The sequence below is a fragment of the Phasianus colchicus genome, chromosome 14, assembly GCF_987193195.1.
Source record: "Phasianus colchicus chromosome 14, bPhaCol1.hap1.1, whole genome shotgun sequence".
Lineage (NCBI taxonomy): Eukaryota > Metazoa > Chordata > Aves > Galliformes > Phasianidae > Phasianus > Phasianus colchicus.
The window spans coordinates 6,586,140-6,600,462 of record NC_143449.1 but is presented as its reverse complement, the minus strand read 5'-3'; the positions used below and the strand labels follow the sequence as shown (position 1 = coordinate 6,600,462).

Below are 14,323 nucleotides of genomic sequence, written 5' to 3'. Positions count from 1 at the left end.
CAATTCTGCCTGCTCCTTCCTTCAAAAAATCCAAACAAAAAACATCCTATCTCACTGTATCACAAGAGTAGTTGAAAAATAAGTTACTCATGTTCACGTGGGGGAAAAGAAATCATAACTGCTACAAACAATTAGAATGTCCCACAAGAAAGTATTTTTAGCACAAAACTTAATGGCATAATGAATGTTTCTGGCTTTGATTTTTCAGCTACACTGGAGCATCTTCAGGCTCACACAGCGAGGGTCAAAACACCTGCTTTCTGCACATGGAAAAGGTCAACTGCTCCCTGGCCTTTTGCAACACCTAGCATAGATATAAGCCTTTGTTCAACTGAAGAAATGCAGTAAAAAAGTATGAATAAAAATGCTTTTCTCCCAGTACTCTGGGCTCACACCACAGAACTCTATATGGAAAAAATAGAAGCCATTAGCACCCCCACCAATGCTTCCTAGTCAAATATCCTTGATTTGTTTCTCATGTTGGTAAGGAGGATTATAATGGTCAATAAGGATTTCTCTGAACATCTTCCATAAATCATTTTTCACGTTCATTACTCAAGACTTGAGAGGCACAGGCTAATCTTCCTGTGCATAGAGAGGCTTTACCAATGAGAAACCAAGCAAGAGTGCTTTCATTTCTTATATGTCAGGAGCTTCCAGAAAAAAAGAGCACTTCAAGTTTATGGGCTAATGCACAAGTTAGATGTCAGAAGGCTTCTACTTCTCCAAGTGGCAATTACCCAATGAATCTGTTACAGGTAACTAACTGGATATTTGGAAATCATTTCTGACTGCATACAGTGGACAACACTAAGTGCATATTCTACAGTGAGAAATATCTTTAAAAACATTAAAACAGTTAATATGTAATAGTTTTATTATTACAAAAGCTCATTTTCCTCAAAGAAACAGAAAGAGTAATACAATCCATAAAAAGTACAACATATAACAACATATTCCTGATAACATTCCTGGAAAATGCCATCAACTGCCAAAGTATTACTCTAGAAACTATTTACTTGGCAGTCTGAACAGATGTGAACCCTTACTGTATCTATCTAAAGCCCTGAGGAAGCGTCACGAGAAACATGAGTCCTATTACACATCCAGCAGGTTTCAAATTCATGGCACAGAACTTCCTCTGGGTGAACATCAGCACGGTTCAGGTTGCAGTACGTCATACAACTGCTGCAGTGAAGCTCACCATCTGCTACTGCAAGAGCAAACACGTATGGCAGTGTAAGCGAGGCAGCAAAGGAGCATTTTTAAGAATGGAAGGCAGAAGATGAAAGTCAGCCCAATCCCTGGAACATTTATGGTGTCCCATACGGTTACTGCTGTTACTTCATTTATTCTACAACTCCTCTCAAGTTCCTATAGGCATCAGACAGTGATTTCTGAAAGATCAGCTGAAGCTGCTAGCTAACAGTTGGCATGGAATGGTTTGTTAAACTGCAAAATAGGTAGAAATCCTAAAATGCATTATGATAATGGTGAAGCATTAATGCACTGGACAGAACACTGAAACCATTCCTAAGAGCCACATTCTCCAAAGTAATTAAATAAGTAGATGACCTCAGGCTGCTCAAACTACATAACTTACACTGTGATTAATATTTGTATTAAATCTATGGTCTTATCAAAACAAGATCACTTGCCTAATAATTTCTCTAGTTTATGTAATAATTCCCACTGTAAATATTTAGGTTAAATTAAGCTTTTTCCATCTACGACTTCCAATTATGCAATCCCTTCTTTTTGGAGAATCGTATTACTTTATTTCTCCCCTTTTTATTCCTTTTCTCCTAAGAATAAAGGGGAGAGTTACCAAAGCATGCACTCCAGAAATGCCTGCTGCGTTTGAGGATGAAGTCTAGCAGTTCAGTCTGGATCTTCAACACACCAAATTCCTCATCTGGAATGCTCACTGTGCCATGAGACAACACCATGGTCTGCACCACCTTGACTGAAGTAAAGCAGTGTGCATTTTCAGCTCAAGATACAGCACGTGCTGGCCAAATCTTGTCCAAGGGGCTGAACTGTAACCTCTACAAAGACAGCAAGTTGTGACTCACGGCCTGAAAACGTTTGCTGTTCTGTTTACACTTATTAAAAATATTTATATTTTTTGTGAATAAGAATCCTTGCCTTACCTCATACCAATATTTCTCAATTCCTTTTTATACTAAACAAAAAATAAGCAAAGGAGTAAACTATGTATGCAATGTTAAACTTATCATGGAAAAGCTTCTCTCCAGCTCAAGAAACTATGATATTAATTACAACATCAACTAAAGCCTCTAAAATATTGTAACAATTAGAAATAATCAGTTACTGAAAGGGCAGAAGAAACCATTCAAGCAGCCATGTTTTTTATTAACTCAATGCTAAACTATTAGTTCAGGAGCATCCCAGACCACATATAAAGGAATTGTTGATTTGCCTCATGACACATCACCTCATCCCTGTGCCCCTGAGCTGCCATCATCCTTTCAGAAGGAAAATACAGCCATAGGCAAGAAATAAGACTTGCCAGCAAGAACTATTGCTGCTTTCAGTACTTTAATTGCTTTTCCATCTGCCCTTTTTACCACACACTGAGATGAATTTCCTTTCTAGGAATCAGCTTTAATAGGAGATATTAAAGAGTAATTTGCAATTACAGAAAGGCTTGTGCTGTGCAGATCTGAAAACCAAGCAGCACACTTCATAGGCAGGCATGTTTGTGAGCAGCGATTATGCCCATCTTCCATTTCAGTGATGGCTACCAGATAGCATTTAAGAGCCCAGAAAGGATTGTTTGCCTCCCAACAGCAGTCTCACACTCCTCCTGAATGTACAGACTTGGGAAGAAACTGTGCCATACTCCAAACACTTTGCCTTGACTTTCACAAGTCTTAGTTTTTAATCTCTTTCAATCCTTAAAATAACAAATTCAACAAAACCCCAGTTTTATCAGGTCTCCTGAAACCTAATCCTGATTTCCAGAGCGCCTTAAAAATTGCATGTTCTGCAGGTTTGGAATGTAAAACTACCCACAAAAATTACATAGATCAGAGAAATGTACAGACATTTTAAAGAAGGGAGTTTTAGAAATAGACATTTAGAGGCATACATTTTGAAAAATGCATAAATTCATGGGAAATTTTGCCTTTGCTGTTTTACATCCGACACAAGGATTGTAATACATGCAGCAGTGGACAGAACTATTAAAAATCTTCTCTTTAGAATACTACAATCCCTTAAGAATTGAATAACTCATTAAACCTCTACGTGGGGGCTGTTGCTTATGTTACCTAATAGCACCTGTTGGCCATAGTTTAGTGTCATTTCTATAAAAATCTCCAGTATTTCTGTAATCAAAATTTCAGGACATTAATGCCTCTTTAATTTTAATTTGAGGTTTTGAAGAGACAGAACACAGAAAACATCCACAATCTAACTGGTCTCTTCCAGACATCGCAAAGCGTTAGGAGCAGTGCACACAGATGAAATCCACACTCACATGGCAGCCTGTCTTGCAGAGGACAGGAAGGATCCAGGTGACTAAGAAGCTAGAACTGCAAACAATGAACACAGGATTTAGTATTTACTGAATTACAGGTGCACTTTGCATTGATTTTAGTTACATGAGCATCAGCACTCAAAATCACTGGATGAAACTTGACTCTGCATTATTTGAGGCTCATCTTTTCTTTGCCTTTTTCCTTCTTTACAGCACACAAATGCCTGTCCTTAGTTGCCTAAAGAGCATTCAGTGTGCAATTGGAAGAGATTATGACAATCTACCAGCTAAGGATCTACCTGGAATAAATTATTCTGTAAGAACACTTGCAAACAGCCTTATAGAAAGCTCTTCCTGAAGCAAAACTAACCTAAATCTCATTTTATAGCTTGGTGTTAAGTCCTCACTCTGAAGTCAGGCACTGGCATATTTAAAACAAAGAAGTGGACAACTCAGAACATCCTAAGAGGACCAGCTGTACCATTACTGCTAACAAACCCCACAACTGCTGTGTAGAAGTATTTTCCTACATCTTGTTTTCCAAATACCTCAGTCACAATACAGACCAATTTCATCTCTGGGTTCCAGGTTATATTTGTCTTTGTTTAACCTTAGCTGCCTGCACCTCCTGCTTGACGTCCTATGGGTTACCCAGAGACAACTCTATTTATGCAATTTAGTCAAATTACACTGATTGTGAGCAACAGTTGCAAAAGCCTCCTACACCAAATATCTAGAGATCAATAACAGTTATATGCTACGGGATGAATCCTCCCTCTAGCATTGCTGAAGCAGAAACTTAAAAGATTTCCTTCACATCTCTAATTTCAATGCAATGAATGGTTCCTAAAATACTTTAAACAATTGATGTCTTGAGAATGTAACATAGCCTGATAGCCTGCTAAACGCATGCTGGATTTTTCCTGCTGTGCAAGGAAAAAAAAAGTTCACAACACCCTAGGGGACTTCACTTTTAAGAAAAGAAACTCCCCCCACAGCTTCTCTGTTAGTACAGCTTCTATGCTGGATTTGCAGCAGTGTCACTGATTCAGTCATACCCCCATATACACTCAGTTCTAAAATGAGCACAAATTCCAAGAGTTCCTTCAAAAACCTTACTGACCCCCCTTTATTGCACTGTGTGCTGTCATTGTGCACCAGAACACCCCCAGCCCCACAGCACAGAAACAACACATTTAACAAACAACAGGACTTCCATTTCGCTTTTTGCTTAAAATGGATATAAACTTTAAAAATCCATTTATTTCTCAATGATGCTGCCCTTATAATACTGGTGAAAAAACAACATTGTTTCTAAGCTAAGCAAGACACCAAAAGCTATCGTCAGGCTGGAAATCAACAGCAGTGTTTCCATATTATCCAAATAGTGGCATGATGGCAACAAGTTCAATCCCATAACCAGGACAACTGCTTCAGCAATTGAATACATTCATTCAACCAACACTCCATCCTAACAGTAACACACGTAAACTGTTTTTTTCTGCTTATGAAAAAGATTTGATGTGAACACAGGTCAGTGTGACAAGCAGAAATTGGACATCTGATCTAAACAGATTCATCTGTAGACCACGGTAGCCATTATACTACACAGTTCTGTCTGCTCAAATGCACCACATGTATAATTCCCACTTTGTTTTGTCATTTCATTTCAGCCTTAGGTCTTACAAAAGCAGAAGCCTTATGCAGATGAAGTCTGAAGGACAATTTCCAGTTCCAAATATTTCTTGGCACAGAGCCCAGAGCTTTTGCTGCTGAGGAGAAACAGCCTCACATGAAGAAAACAGAAACTGAGTGGATGAAGAGACCTTTACAAACAGCTACTGCTGGCTTCCCTCTGACAGGACTGCAAATGCTATAGCATGCTTCAACTCTTCACCTCCTACCTTGTTCATCCTCACATTCTGTCCCTGCAGCAGCATAATGTACAAGATGCTGTAAGAACAGAAATGCAAGATAAATGACATTTTCATATTTTTCATCTTGCCAACCTATTGCTGTCACAAGGTCAGGCCAGAAGAACACTTTCAAGATTCTACGTACTGTGTATTATTTTCCTGCTGACGGAGGTCATTGACTATCATTGTTTCTAAGTTGTTTTCTCTGCTGAAAGCTGTCCATTTTGCAGCTATATTATTTCTCTACTTCAAGCCCGGGCCTATTTCTAACACATCTGTTAGAGGATGCAGGGGCATTGCTTCTGAAGTTCACTGACATATCCACGTTCTCAATTTCACAAAGTGCAGTAACACCATTTCTAGTGAGTAATCAGCACAGGATATGAAAGAAGGCACCACAACTGCTCTGAAATAGATTAAGAATTGTCCAAGTCTGACTACAGAGGTCAACTCTCTACCTCTGAGAATAGGCATTAAGAAGCGAGCTAAACAATGTTACCCCCAATTTACCTGTAAGCACCAGTTTTTCATGGAATGGTTTGGGTTGGAAGGGAGCTTTAGGAGCATTTAATTCCAATCCCTCTGCTATAGGCAGGGACACAATCCACCAGACCTGGTTTCTCAAAGCTCCATCCAGCCTGGCCTTGAATGCCTTCAGGGTGAGAGCACCCACAGCCTCCCTGGACAACCTGTTCCAGTGTCTCACCACCCTCACCATAAAGAATTTCTTCCTAATATCTCATCTAAATCTACCCTCTTCCAGTTTAAAGCCATTTCCCCTCATCCTGTCACTACCTGCCCAAATAAAAAGTCCCTTCCCAGCTTTCCTGTAGGCCTCCTTGAGGTACTGGCAGGCCCTATAAGGTCCCCACAGAGCCTTCTCTTCTCCAGTTCTCTCAGCCTGTCCTCACAGGAGAGGTGCTCCAGCCCTCTGATCGTCTTTGTGGCCCTCTGGACCTGCTCCAGCAGCTGCATGTCCTTCCTGTGCTGGGGGGCCAAGAACTGGATGCAGTATTCCAGATGAGTCTCATGAGAGCGGAGTAGATGGACAGAATCACCTCCCTCATTCTGATGGATACTTCTTGGTAATACCATAGTGCTATCATAAAACAATATTATAATACTGTACCAAGAGAACAAAGTATTCAAAGCATAATGCCATCATAATGTCAATTCATAATGTCAACATCATCTTCTCAGAGAATTAACAGGAAACATTCCAGTAAATAGAGTGTTGCCAAGCAATGGAATGTGGCTATATTGTTTTATTTTTCTATTTTTTATACAGCTCTTGGAAACCTTCTGTTTTCCACTTCCTTACCAATACTAATTGATTGTGCAACAACTGTTACCACTTTACGGAAAGCATTTCTACTATGGTGTAAAATACTGACCTAGCGCTGCCTCACAGCTTAGGAATTCACATAACCTACTAATTAAATTCTGGAACAGGAACTTATTTTCTATAGATGTCCCAATTATTGCTGTAAAAGCCTGTGTGACCTCTCTTCAAAGGATCCCCATCATCCCCAGACCTCTAGTACTACCAGTTAGATATCTGCAAACAGAAAAGGAATGGTATTGGTCTAATCTGTTATTTCTGACTTCTTTTTTAAACCATAGCAGCTTTAAAAGCAAAAACAACAACAACATAATCATCTATTTGTTGTTGAGTTCAGACGTTGTAAGTTACCTACCCAGCGCTGATGTGAGAAAATTAGCAAAATTAGTAAAAGGATTATTTTTGACGACCTCAGTGAGCTAAGTACACGCACAGAACCACACACAGATAGTTTGTAAGCTTCAGATGTCACAGTTCACTCACTCATTATGAATGTCTCTATTAGTTTGGCAGCTACACATTCTGTGCATTATCATCTATCAGCAACTAAGCCACGACTTGTTAAAGCACACAGTTCACCCACAGGTATCAAACCACCTCCATTCATTCAGCGTTGTGTAGAAGACAAGGATAACACCTGTTACCCTCACGCATGATCCTCACCTGCCATCACCACGCTGCTTTTAAAATTAGCAAAGCAAAACAAAATTGCCTGCACCAAAAAACAACTTTTGCTGCTTTAACGACTTCACAAAACACATTTGCAGCCCTTGAAAAAAGCGCTGTGTAAATCACACAGGCTCTCGAGCAGTAACCTTGTTTTTAGTCAGATCTGGCACAAGTTATCCCACTGCAGCTGGTGGGAACGGCATTTTCTGGTGACAAAAAAGCCTTTTCATCCACGGAGCTAGACATTAACGCGAGCTGCAACTTCACCCTTTTCCCTCCCCGCGTTCAATTCAGCCGAGTAAAAGCCAAGCTCTCAAACACTGACGCAAATCCTCGCTATTCGGACCTCCACTACGAAGGTTCGAACCTCCGCAGGCCGGCCGCCTCGCCAGCACGAAGCCAAAGCGAGCCTCACCTGCATGGCGGTGACCACGTGGCAGGGGTTCAGCAGGTAGATGAGCGTCCTGGTGGCGAACTTGAAGCCCACCTCCAGCCCGAAGACGAGGCACAGCGCCACGAGCAGCAGGTTCTTGCCCAGGCTCTCCCGCTTGGCGCGGTGCAGCTGCAGCAGGTGTCCCTCCAGCTCCGCGCGGTGCAGCCGCCGCAGCTTGCAGAGCGCCAGCAGGATCTCGGCGGCGCCCAGGCTGAGGAACACCAGGCTCTCCACCAAGCGCTGCCGCCCGGACAGGAAGGCCGCGCACTCCGGCCCTCCGTTGCCGGCGAAGCTGGGGTCCACCCCGCCGTACAACCAGTCCAGCAGGTTGCGGAGGCCGTACCGGGACATGGCGGGACGGCGCCGCTCCTCCTCGCCGTCGCCGTCCGGGTGCGGGCGGGAGCGGGTCGGAATCAACGCCAAAATGCCGTCGGGCCGGCGGAACATGAAACGCCGGGGGTCCCGCTTCCTCCCCGCGCCTCGGAGAAGAGCGCTCCGCCTTCCCTCGGGCGTCGGCAGCCTGCAAGGAGACGGACGGAGCGACGGATGAGCGGAGCCGGCGAGCCCCAGCCCGGCACCGCCGCTGCCGGCCGGCCGCCCCCACCCCTGCCCCTACCTCTACCCCTACCTGCCCCGCGCCGCCTTCTCCCCGCGCGCTCGGCCCGCGCGCAGCCCCGCGCCCGGCGAGAGAATGGCGGGAAGCAAGGAGCGGCGCTCCCCTCAGCCGCGGCGAGCCCGAGCGGGCGGGCCGCTCCCCGCCGCCCTGCCGGCCCCTTCCCGGCGCCGTAGCATCACCCCACCGACGTGCCTGCCTCACGCCGAAAAATGGACGAGCCGCCCCGGATTGGCTGAGCGCGGCCGCCCGCCCCGCCCTCGCTCCGCCCCGCGCGCTCCCGCCTCCCGCGGCCGCCCGTCTCCCTCCGGCCGGGGCGAACGAGGGCTGCGAACGTAAAAGACGCAAACCGTTCGTGTGATGAAAACAGGGAATCGGGCAGGCGTGCGCGCAGTCCTGGCAACAGGACGAGAGGGAACGTCCTCAAGTTACACCAGAGATGGCTCGGCTTGGATGTCAGGAAAAAAATCATTGTCAGAAAGAGCAGCGATACGCTGAGACGGGCTGCGCAGGGAGGTGGCAGGGCACCGTCCCAGGAGGGGATCGAGAAAAGGGTCAGCGTGGCGCTGACGGATGTGGTTATCGGGCACAGCTGGGCTGGGTGATCTCAGAGTTCCAATCTCAATGACTGCGTGCATCTTGTGTAAAAGGAAATAAGGCAGTTACTTGCTTACACTTCATCACCGAAACCTGGTGATAGGAAAGTGATATCTGCACATGAGGGAAATGGTGGTTTTGATTGCGAGCAGCAGGACCTATCCAGCACCATTTTGCTGTAGATAAGCATTCTGCACTCCCTTATCAATGATCCCCGTTCTCTCGCTCTCCTCACACCACCCGCTGCCCTCAGAGCAGAGGGGCCCAGCAGCACAGCACCCAGCCAGCGCTCTTATCAACATCTCCACGCGCTGAGAACCCCCAGCAGCTCAAGACTGCACGCCAGCTAGTGCTGGTTTGAAATTAGAAGTGCACCCACGGGCCTGTCGCTACTAGTCCAAAAAAGAGAAGTGCTCACATCTTGATCCTGATCTCTCTTAGTCACGTACCTGGGTTTCTTGCACCCACCCAGTTATGAGGAAAAGGAGTGGTAGAGCACAACCACAAGAGGTTCATTTCCTTGTGAACACAATCAAAAGAAATAACTGCATCTGAGACAACACCACCCGGCAATGTGCTGCTATCCTATTTATTGATCTTTTTCACCTATAGACTGAACTTCTACTGTGACAAGAAAGACCCAGAAACAGCCCACAGGCACTGCACACAGTGACAGACTGGAAGAAACACAGACACCTGCACTTGTAGCTGCAGAAGTTGTTCTGTTGTATGTGTCTGAGGGATGGACACGTTCCAGGTTGTTTGTGGCAGCAAACAACCCAGCTGGTAAGCTCCATGGGGCAAATAACTTGTGCTTATCTTTGCAAGCTGCATTCCTGTATTTGACAAGTAGAAGAATAAAAGAACTGTCCAGCCATTGGTGTTAGTACTGAGCTGCTTGTGTGGACATCCTACAATTGTTAACAGAAACTGTGTAGTAGAAGTTGCCATAATTTAAATATACTCATATACTTAATATGTAATACATAACATACGTTTGTGTTGTGTACTTCATTCAACACAAGTAATTGAAGGAAGAAAATTATAATCATAGTAAATAAGAACCAGGTGAAACACATGCAAGCGTTCATGGCTGGTCCACTTAACTACTGCTTTCTCCATTTATCATCATTTAAATAACATTACTAGTATCACTGTGTTAGAAATCCTAGAAAAAGCTCTTGAAGAACATAGATCTTAATCTTAGCTTTGAGTTAGAGGACCTATTAGAACAAGAAAGTGAAATTGCAAGGAACTGGTATAGCTTTAAAACTGAATAAATGAAAACAGTAGTGCCAAATAACTTATGTTTTATAATAAACAGAGTTTTATAAAGTCTTTTGCAAGGAGAGTTTATTACTGTATGGATTATTTCTACATGAATGTACTGGTGGGTTTCAGTTAAAATGTGTAGTCAGCAAGGCGATGCTCTCCCAGAATTTCATTATCATTTAAATAGTAAAGAAAATTAAAGTGATCAGTGCCTTTGTTGCATCAAAATTCAAGAACAGATCCCCCACAAGCAGATAGTTAGAACAGGTAATGCCAAGAACAAAATGATTGCAGCCTGGAACAGAGAAAGAAAGGATTAAGAGTTTTCAAATAGTCTGAGTCTAAAGAATATGATATAAGGATAGTTAAAGAAATAATTGAATTAAGATAGATGAGATGCTAAGAAAAACACCAGCAGCAACTATCACTTCCAGTTGTTCAAGGTGGTGGGAGATAATGAGGGAAGGGGAAAAAGGAGTGCAATATAGATTGGTCAACACAATCAACTTCAATCTCCCCCAGGAAATCCTAGGACAAATCATCTCACAAACTATTAGTGCATAGATGATAACCAGGGAACAACAGTAGTCAACAGGGACTTGTCAAAAATAAATAACACCAGATAACTTGATTCCCCCCCCCCCCTTCAGTAAGGAAAGGCCTCTGCATGGGACAGAACATGCCATCAGTTTGATTAGGTTTTTGACAGTTACATGACATTTTCATTAAGAAGTTTGAAAAATATTGTCTGGATAAATGTATTACAGGGTCTACAAAAACTGACTGCATCACAAGCAATAGTTCACTGTCAGGAGGAGAGAGATATCAGTGGGTTCCTAGAACCTGTGTGAAGGCAGATTCTATGTGGTAATTTTATTAGCAATGAAGATAATTGAATAGAGAACATCCTCATCAATTTTGCATGTGATAAAAAAAAATTCCCACTCTGTTTTGTAAAGTACTCCTGACCTTTGAGAATGATCATTAAAAAACACAAGAAATTGGAAAAAAAAAAATCATAGTCCAGCACGTGAAACTGGTACAAACCACAATTGCCTTTCTCTTCCCCATGCTACTCATTCTCTCTCACACTACCTGTGCTGGCAAAAGCTTTTCCAGGGCTGTATGGAAGGAAATGATTGACATCACCTTTTTAAATCTCAAAGATAGTTGTAACCTGGATAGCTGTATTCTTCCAGCTCTATTAAACCCTGTTTTCAGTGATGGATGAGGTAAGCTCTCTAGATTTCTACAGCCCTATTTTTCTGTGATTATCCACTCATTAAAAAGGAGCATCTTTGTAAAACTGGGTATCCTGATACAATCAGTGCTCTTTTACAACAGCAGAGAATTGTTAATTCATATTCAGACTGTGATTCACTATGAAATCAAGAGATCTGGGCTCTCCAGTCCTGATCTGCTGGGTGGCTTACACACAGTTCCTTCATTATCTCTGAGTTTCAACTTCTTTCAAAAGCACTCTGAACTCTGTGAGTAAGGATTGAGTAGTATTGACAGAGCACTGAGCAATTGCTCTTCTGTTTGTTAACCACATCTTCTCTTCCTTTCACTAAGTAATTTATGCTCTCTCTAAGACCCACTGTAAACATATAACTCATATGTCAATAGAAAAGGTTCTCTAGAAGTAACTAAAGTGTTTGGACAGGAGCCCAAGGCTTTTTCTTCTATCTTACGATAGATTTATTTTTCTGCCTGTGATGTCTTAAAATGGTGGGATCTACCATCAGGAGATGAAGAAACGCTGAGGCCTCAAGCTCATCAGAAATCAACCACCCAGAACAACCTTACATAGAGGCTCTGCAAGCATACCATCTGCCTGGGAGCTCTAACTAAGCTCTGCCCTGGTCCCAGGGAATTTATTCCTGAAGAATAAAGCAATTATATTGAGTTCACACAGGAGGTCTGTGGCAGCTGTAACACAATGGTACACATAGCAATAACAGCACAGCAGCAAAGCCCTAGGCTACAGCAGATGAGGACATGCTCAAATACAAACACACAGACAAGGGAAAAATAGCCATTTACCCTTAGGAGGCCTCAGGCAAGCAGGAAACTCCAACAAGGTACTCTTACCTCCACTGCCAACCCTTAAATGAGGGCTGGGAAGGGATGGATCCTGGCTGCACCCCTTCCAATCACTCAGGTACATTGCATGCACCTGAGCTCCCCTGGGTTGGCCCTGCCTTCCCACCAGGTGCTCAATCACTGTTTCAATCTGTGACTTAGCAATTCTGCTGTGCTGCAGCAGACAAGAGAGAACTGAAAAACTTAGGTTTTATCCTCTTCCCTTTGCTCTTGTCTTCTCTCACCATTGTTAGACACTTCTTCGTTAGCCATGAATGATGCCACCTTGCCAGGCTGACTGTACATTGTGGAGAGAAAGGTTTGCTTTGTTTCCTCAGCTTGTGGGCTAACATTAATGTTGTTTTTTGTGCCTGATCTGGGTAGTGAGAAGTGTGCCATATGTGAATTCCTACTCCTACAGTCACAGATAGTAGGAAGGAAATGAGAAATGCCTACTTAAAACAGAAAAAGCAAAGAGGCCATGTGGATTGAAGGAAAAAACAGGAATGGGGACATATTTTGCACAGCATTGTTAGCTGCCAGTTAGTACTGCAGTTTGTTTACTCAGATTTTTAATAAAACAATATGAATACAGTGTGCAGGATCTTTGATCTGATGATCTTTAGAGATGCAAGTGGTGCCTGAGTCACATATTTATCCTTCTCATCCGCTTACAATGGAAGGTAGGTTGAGTCTGCTTGTTAATCTGTCATTTCTTGTATGAAGAATAGCACTTGGCAGTGTTGCAATCTGAAGGATGCTTTGAGCTCTTAGAATGAGACTTGGAATAGCCACAGAGTAGCAGTTGCAGACTTGGGGCATGAATACATTCAAGTCGTGTGCACAGAAAGCAACAACATTTCTACTGCTCAGACTTGTAAACCAGAAGGTTTGTTTCTGTACGAAGTAAAATCTGAGGCCTTGGCTTTCTAGTGGCACCCTACCTCTTTTCACCTGCTCTTTTTGCTGCATTCTTTGCTGCACTAATGAAATCAAACATGCATTTCTTTCACAAACCTGGAAAACTGTTTCTCTACTCCAAATAAATCTTCAGAAGTGTATGCACATACATGCTTCTTCCTTCCAATGCTGTTTTCATTGTTAGCTTGGCTGTAATAAACCTAGCTGAGATCTACTGAGTCCTGAAATATTTTTACAGTCTTAAGAAAATTCTTTTCCTTTTCTCCACCTTTCAAAAAGGAATCAGAATTGTAACCAACTGCAGAAGCAGTGCAATCTTATACCTACTATGGGAAACATTGCTCACTTAATTGTTGCATTTTATTGACTATGAAAAAGCAGACTATGGAAATAGACTGCTCCATTTTGTTTCTTATTTTTAGACAACTTCATTGTACTTCAGTGGCAGGGCTAGAGAATATTAATTCTTCTCTTCAGAGATGTTTAGTTTAGGAAAAATACCTAACTGGGAGTATTCTTTTCACTGTTAGTTTTCATAAATGTATTTCTCCTGGCTCACGCTTGACCTGAGCATGCTAACAGTGCAGAAATAGGTCCCTACCCTTAGTTTTCAGAATAACTGTTGCTGGATCATTGTCAGGTTTTGGCAAAAAAAAAAAAATAAGCATTCACCCTCATAGGGCACAAGAACAAGATGCCTCTCATCACGAGTGAAACATTCAAGAGCTAGTAATTATACTGTCTTTACTCTACCAACTAAAGATTCTGTCCCCAAACAGAGATGCTTATAGATATTATACTCTTCTGAATTATTGACAGCTCACATTTTTAAAGCTAGATGTGCAACTGGAGGTGGCTATAGGACAGCTACCTGGAGAGAATCAGTCTGATAAGCCACTGAGTACAGTGGTGTTTTTTTCCCCTTTTCTTTCTTTTGTTGTTGTTACTGATGTCTTTCCTTACTAAAGTG

General features: G+C 42.8%; 1 protein-coding gene across 6 annotated transcripts in view; it reads right to left on the bottom strand.

The window, feature by feature from the left end:
• TMEM164 (transmembrane protein 164) overlaps nt 1-14,323 on the bottom strand; it is a 110,239-nt gene that overhangs the window by 33,321 nt on the left and 62,595 nt on the right. For 2 of the 6 annotated variants that reach the window (XM_090150096.1, XM_090150094.1), the window contains exon 2: nt 7,848-8,385. The exons of 1 other annotated variant lie outside the window; for it this stretch is intronic. In XM_090150096.1, the coding sequence (XP_090006222.1) occupies nt 7,848-8,385 (538 nt within the window). 3 more of the 6 variants (XM_031594466.2, XM_090150098.1, XM_090150099.1) reach the window with 3 other exon arrangements.